Genomic DNA, 5997 nt, shown 5'->3' with positions numbered 1-5997 from the left:
AAATAACTCAATTCCCATGTTTACTGGTCTCCTCCACAAAGAGGGATCTTTCACTTGCCCTTCTCTTTTCAATCTATTCATTCTTTATTTCGCTGCTTTCATCCACTCTTTTACATAGTCTTTTCTGTTTTACAATAAGTTTTATTTTCAATTACTATCACTTTTAACTATGTTTAAGATTAGCATAAATTTATTTTATTTCGCTGCTTTCATCCATTCTATTACATAGTCTTTTCTGTTTTACAATAAGTTTTATTTTCAATTACTATCACTTTTAACTATGTTTAAGATTAGCATAAATTTATTTTAAATATGGATTGAACATGAGCAGAGAGTGATTCAATTTCTTCAACGGCAAATTTTTTATGAATCAATATTATTTAAATATTTTGTATAGTTATTTATTTACTTTATTATTTTAAATTTATATTTGGGCTCACACTGCAAAATTTCAATTTTGATGATAAATAGACAGATTTACACATCACACTCACTATAGAACAAGCCTCTAAATTCAATGAACCTCTAGACTAAATAACAAAAAAATAAAAAATAAAAAAATAAAAACTTTAAAATAAATTTTCATAATATTTAAAAATTTAATCTTAAATTAATTTCAAAAATAAACATAAAATTTATAATTTTATTAGTTAATTTTTACATTATTTTCAAAATAAATATTACACATCAATTAATTAATATTTACATTATTTAAATCAATCAACAAATACTTATGGCAGTAAACTTCTTTAATAATAACATTTTTAAAAATAAAATAGAATATATCAATAACTTCTTTAATAACAACAATTTTTAAAACAAAATAAAATATATCGATAACTTCTTTAATAACAATATTTTTAGAAATAAAATAGAATACATAGAAATACTTAAAGCAGTAAGCTTCTTTACTAATGACAATTTTAAAAATAAGATAGAATATATGATTGAAGTTGATTACATAATTATTATCACGTGGAAGTTCAAATTATTTTAAAAATAATAACCATATATAACTTCTTTAAATTTAATTTTTATTATTTTAATATATTAAATTAACTTGAATTGCCGGGCATAACCTATCTAGGAAGGCTTCCATCCCAACAATCAGACTCTACATGGTAAAAAATTTGAGAACCCCAAACACACATTTCATTTATTTATTTAGTTTAACCTAAGTCTTTAAAACTATTTTATAAAAGTTTGCTTATTTATTTAGTTTAACGTAATTCTTTAAAACTATTTAAATTCTTTAAAACTATTTTATAAAAGTTTGTTTAGGTAAAATATCGAATCCAATCATTACAAAATCTAGATTTCAATTCTACACAACACCGTACAAATGGACTTTTCGGACTCGAAATGATTACCCCATGTTAGTCTCCCATGATAGTTGGTCTTACTAATAAAAGCAAATTATTCAAAAGTGATCAATTTGGTTTTAGGTGTTGCTCAAGGAAATTTTTATTTCCACTTTTATAGTAAAGTTAATGTTTTTTAATATGCGCTTTCGATAAATATAAACACACGTGTGGTGATGACTAGAAAAAAAAAAGATGTGTTATATCGTATTATAGAAGACACATGTTAAAACTCATTAACTTTACTATAGAAATAGAGAAGTAGAAATAAGAATTTCAATCATGGTGTGTCAAATTGATCGATTAGCCCGTGGCCCAATAAATGCTCAATTTGGCTTTAGTTGTCACCATTGGCTTTTACTAATAAATGCTCAATTCTCATTAATAAACATGTCAACTCGGTCGCCTTACATCACATAGAAATCTTTATAGTTGATACGCTATTAACATCGTTATTATTCATTGTTGTCCATGACATGATCTTGCTATGTATCTGGAAATTATGGACAACAAAATGAGAAGTGAACATAAATAATTCACTGGTGTTTTCCATGCAAATTTAAAAGGTAGAACTCAAATACCCAAACTTTTGGAATTTATTTTTTAGGAAGATCACGTAGCGCATTTCTCATTATTTTATGTGGAACATATATTTGACTCTATCAAGAGATTCCAAATAATACAAATATATAGAATTAGTTTGGCGCATCGACATTATGTATACACACAGTGATTCGATTCATGATTCCCTCAATTACATCCATGTCTGGTTTTATTGGTTGTAGTTTCCCATCATCTGTGGACATCTTATTTAGCATTTCCTTATATATAACAAAATCTCGTTTCGACTGAATTGTTCACAAATGTAAAATCGAAATAGCCTGTAAGAATATGTCTTGGGCCAGGATATTGTAAGCTCTTTCTGTTGGATGGAAAGAATCCCAGAACACGTGTTTCAATGGATCGGGGCAGACTGGGCTCGTGGGGTTGCATAGTACAGAGCTCTCCAGCAGACCCGTTCCGCAGCAACCTCTCCTTACTTCTTCAAAGCCTTCCACACGTTGATCTATAAACAGTCAGCAGGCTCTGCACATAGATGCCATGAAACTTATTGAATCATGAAGGGGTCGGAAAGAGATAATTTACCGTATTTAGTGGGATTCTTTATCATGTCAAGTAGCTTATCATATATGTTAATATACGCCATTTTAAGACCAGGAAATGCAGGCTTCAAGGTCTCCACCAAAGATGCAGCTTTTTCATTAAATGAGATGGCAACATCATTAAACTCATCAACGCATGCGTGACCGGTCAAGTTGTGGAGAGTAATTTGTGAAGGCAAACATCCGAAAGGAGGAAGACCGATGAGGGCAAATAGGGTGGCACCTTCCTTGTAAATATTCTGTCACAAAATCATTTGGTATCAGAACATTAACAGGAAAATATTCCTATTCTTAATTACTCATTCATTATTATAAATAATAGTATTCGATGAGCAATTCATTCATAATTATAAAAACAATAAACTTAGAGTGGTATTTATTGTTAATTGTAACCATATTGATATATAAATCGAAGAAGGGAAACAATCTTTTAAGTGAACTCTATATATATAAACTATTTCTATATATATATATATGAATTTTTTAAGTGATGTCAGAAAAGGTCAGACACTACATATAAATAAACTGTTTCTTACATCTATAGATAACCTTTATTTCTTTGTCAATGTTAAAAAAAAGAGTTCAGTTAATTTCATGTAAATTTTGTTAAAATTACTCAATTAGATCATCGTCAATTTCCTAACAAATAATCAATTCACTCAATTTTATTAAAAACGATTCAAACAAAGCCCTTATCAGTTTTCTCAAAAGCAATTGAACAAAACCCTTATCAACATTGATAAATACAAATCAACAAATTGTTTATCAATTTTCATAATATCTCATCGTTAATGTGTAGACAATATCGTCACCTGTATAAATTTGGAGAGAGAGTTGAAAAGAAGATCCTGGAACTCTGTAACAGTATAGTGTGCACGAGTAATGTGATTGAAATAATAATTATTGGCAAAGTCATTTGTTCCCATACTTATTGCGAACAAGGCTCTCGGTATTATTTCGCTGGCATTCTGTTGGCCTACCATATTCACGAGCTGCTCTCGATAAAGCTTGAAATTCTCCAGCTGCTGCCCTAGGGTTAGAATATTCTGCATGAATTCAAGAGTGTTGTATTTCAGCTACAAAAGTATTTCTATATATCTAAATCCCTATATCGCTATAGCTTCATGTGTAAAACATGTACTAACCAGGGTGTGTGAGGTAGTATCAACGTATCCAGCAGCAGAAGAAGCAAAGCTGGCGCCTGTCAGAATTCGCGGTCCATGGAACTCAGGATCCAAATATGCGGGCAATACATCTGGAAGGCCTGCTAATCCAGCTGTACTCAGTTCGAACAATTAAACACACAACAATAATATCAAAAGATAGTAAAAGTAGTAGAATGGGAAAAATTAAACCTGAACATTTTTTCAAAGAGCAACAATCCTAGAATTGTTCTCATTTCACAGAAAACTGTACCGGATAAATTAGAAGCAGTTATAAAAGAGGCCTTCTATCACTTACTAAATCGAGCTATCGAGATATTTTCTTTGTATATTAAAATGGGAAAGTGAGAAGAGAGGGGCAGTAGCATTTACATAGTATATCTGTAAATAATTTTCCATTAGTAAATCGACCAGTGGGTTTATGATCCACGAAATCTTTTCCATACGGAGGAAAGTTGGCTTTCGCAATCGTTGCAAGTGCATTGTTATTACCAGGGTCAACAGTAGAATCTCCAAATATGTACAGGGCCGGCACCAAAGGCTTTGTGCCCTTTGTATTCGCGAACGTTAAATTTGGTTCATGCAACGCTAGGATAATACTCAGACATGTGACAACAAAAACACTAAGACGCCCCTCCATTGCTAATACTCTGTCTGAATTGCTCGGAGAAGTACTCTGGCGCGGCCACGTTAAATAACAGCCTAATGGGAATTCTTTGCATCAGGTGGATTTTAGCAGATGATAGCGATGACTGGGAATTGTTTGCATCAGGTGGATTGTAGTAGATGATAGCGATGACTTACTTTCTTGCCTGACTGTCCTTATCAATCAACATCGTCCAGGCTGGGTCAGTTATGCTGATGTGATACGGCGGATTCTCATCTTCAACTCATCGGGAGAATTGTAATGCCTTGTCTATACCGACGTAAAACAACCCCTTGTTGAAATTGTAATTTCAACTGTCGTAACAGTTGAACAGTGCCGGCAGTAAACCGCATCCGCAAAACAGCCAGACTTCCCCGCACGGCCTTTTGCCATAAGTGATATTTCCTGAAGGGCCTCCGACACACTCCGCTGTTGCCACGCGTCCAGTGTACAATTCCGAAACCACCAATCCCCGCCATTAAACATCGTTTGGCTTGTGTGAGTTTGGTGTGCGAAATGCGTCCGATCAGGTCAACGGACATAGATCCTTCAACCTGCCCGAACGTTTGTCTGATCGCCCACGTGGAGGAATTAATGTGATTCATGATGTTTCGTAAATTGCATGTAAAAGTTGGTAAACGTTTTATGTCTTGTTTGCACGGAAGCATGGCGAATTTAAACAATGGTATGGGCAACTCAACGCCCTATCTTTAATGCTTTTGATATATGTTTTTTTGTGTGCACTCATTTTCATATATGAATTGAGCATTGTAACATGTGATGAATGAAAGTGTTTGTAGCTGCCTGGGCACATGGGAATGAAACCTTTATACACAGGAGAGCAGAGGTACGAAACCTTGTTGTATTATTGCACACGGGGATGAAATGAGATAGGGTTCGTCACAGCGAATAATAAATAGAGGAGCGAATAACAAACAGAGTAACACAGCAGTGTAAAAGAAAGAAAAAGAGTCCCGGAGTGAATGAAATTTAATTCCCCTTCTTATAGGTGATTTTTTTTTTAAAAACGAATGGGAAGGCAATGTTATTTTATTTTGAGTATGTAATGTCAAAACCCAGGAATGTAATGAGAAATTTCACTTAGAAGTGAATGTGAAAGTTTTTTATTTTACAGCAGTAAATGTAAAAATCTTTTACATAGCAGTGAATGAAGATTTTACACAGTAGTGTAAAAATCAGTTGTAAAAGAGGCAGAGCATTTTTTTTGTGAAAGTTTTTGGTAAATCCCTCTGAGTGAAAGAGGATGAATGTTGCATCAGGCATTATGTTTTTAATGAATACAAATCATTTTGTGGATGTGTAATACTCTGCTCTCAGAATTTTTTTTTAAGCTTCCCTTTGCAAAGATCCTGTGGAGAGAAGAAACAGAGCATTGCCTCTGTGTGTTCAGTTTTTATTTGTTTTTAGGGATTTTATCAGAAAAATCCCCAACAGTGGTATCAGAGCTGGTCCAGGCTCTTTGATGGTGACACAGCAGGTTCAGGCTCTTTGAAGGCATCAAAGAAGCTGAAGGAAAGATTCTTGTTGCAGCAGAGAAAGCTTCTCCAGCAGAGAGAAGTCTCAGCCAAAAGGATTCAGGTATTTCTCATATTAATTTTCTGTGTTGCTGTTGAAGAAACAGAGAGTCATTTTAAAAACACAGT

General features: G+C 33.2%; 1 protein-coding gene across 1 annotated transcript; it reads right to left on the bottom strand.

Moving 5' to 3' along the window:
• Positions 1-2218: 2218 nt before the first annotated feature.
• On the bottom strand, positions 2219-4385 carry LOC149156308 (GDSL esterase/lipase At5g03810-like). The gene is made up of 5 exons (XM_089444718.1): positions 4060-4385; positions 3670-3800; positions 3337-3570; positions 2508-2763; positions 2219-2412 (listed from the first exon to the last, which is right to left on the bottom strand). Exons 1-5 carry the CDS (start codon positions 4325-4327, stop codon positions 2219-2221), a joined length of 1083 nt encoding a protein of 360 aa, XP_089300844.1. The 5' UTR covers positions 4328-4385.
• Between the last annotated feature and the right edge of the window lie 1612 nt (positions 4386-5997).

Source organism: Pinus tabuliformis, chromosome 9 (genome assembly GCF_031772625.1).
Source record: "Pinus tabuliformis cultivar Carrire ecotype Pingquan chromosome 9, CPIR1, whole genome shotgun sequence".
NCBI lineage: Eukaryota > Viridiplantae > Streptophyta > Pinopsida > Pinales > Pinaceae > Pinus > Pinus tabuliformis.
Note: the sequence above shows the minus strand (reverse complement) of the source record. Positions and strands in the feature narration are given on the sequence as shown.

Bases quoted from the DNA above. Each gene is read 5' to 3' on its own strand.
- LOC149156308 (XM_089444718.1), bottom strand. From the start codon at position 4,327: ATGGAGGGGCGTCTTAGTGTTTTTGTTGTCACATGTCTGAGTATTATC. The intron at 3,571-3,669 runs GTTAGTACATGT...GAATTCATGCAG, and splicing joins ATACTACCTCACACACCCTG to AATATTCTAACCCTAGGGCA. The intron at 2,413-2,507 runs GTAAATTATCTC...AACGTGTGGAAG, and splicing joins AAAGAATCCCACTAAATACG to GCTTTGAAGAAGTAAGGAGA.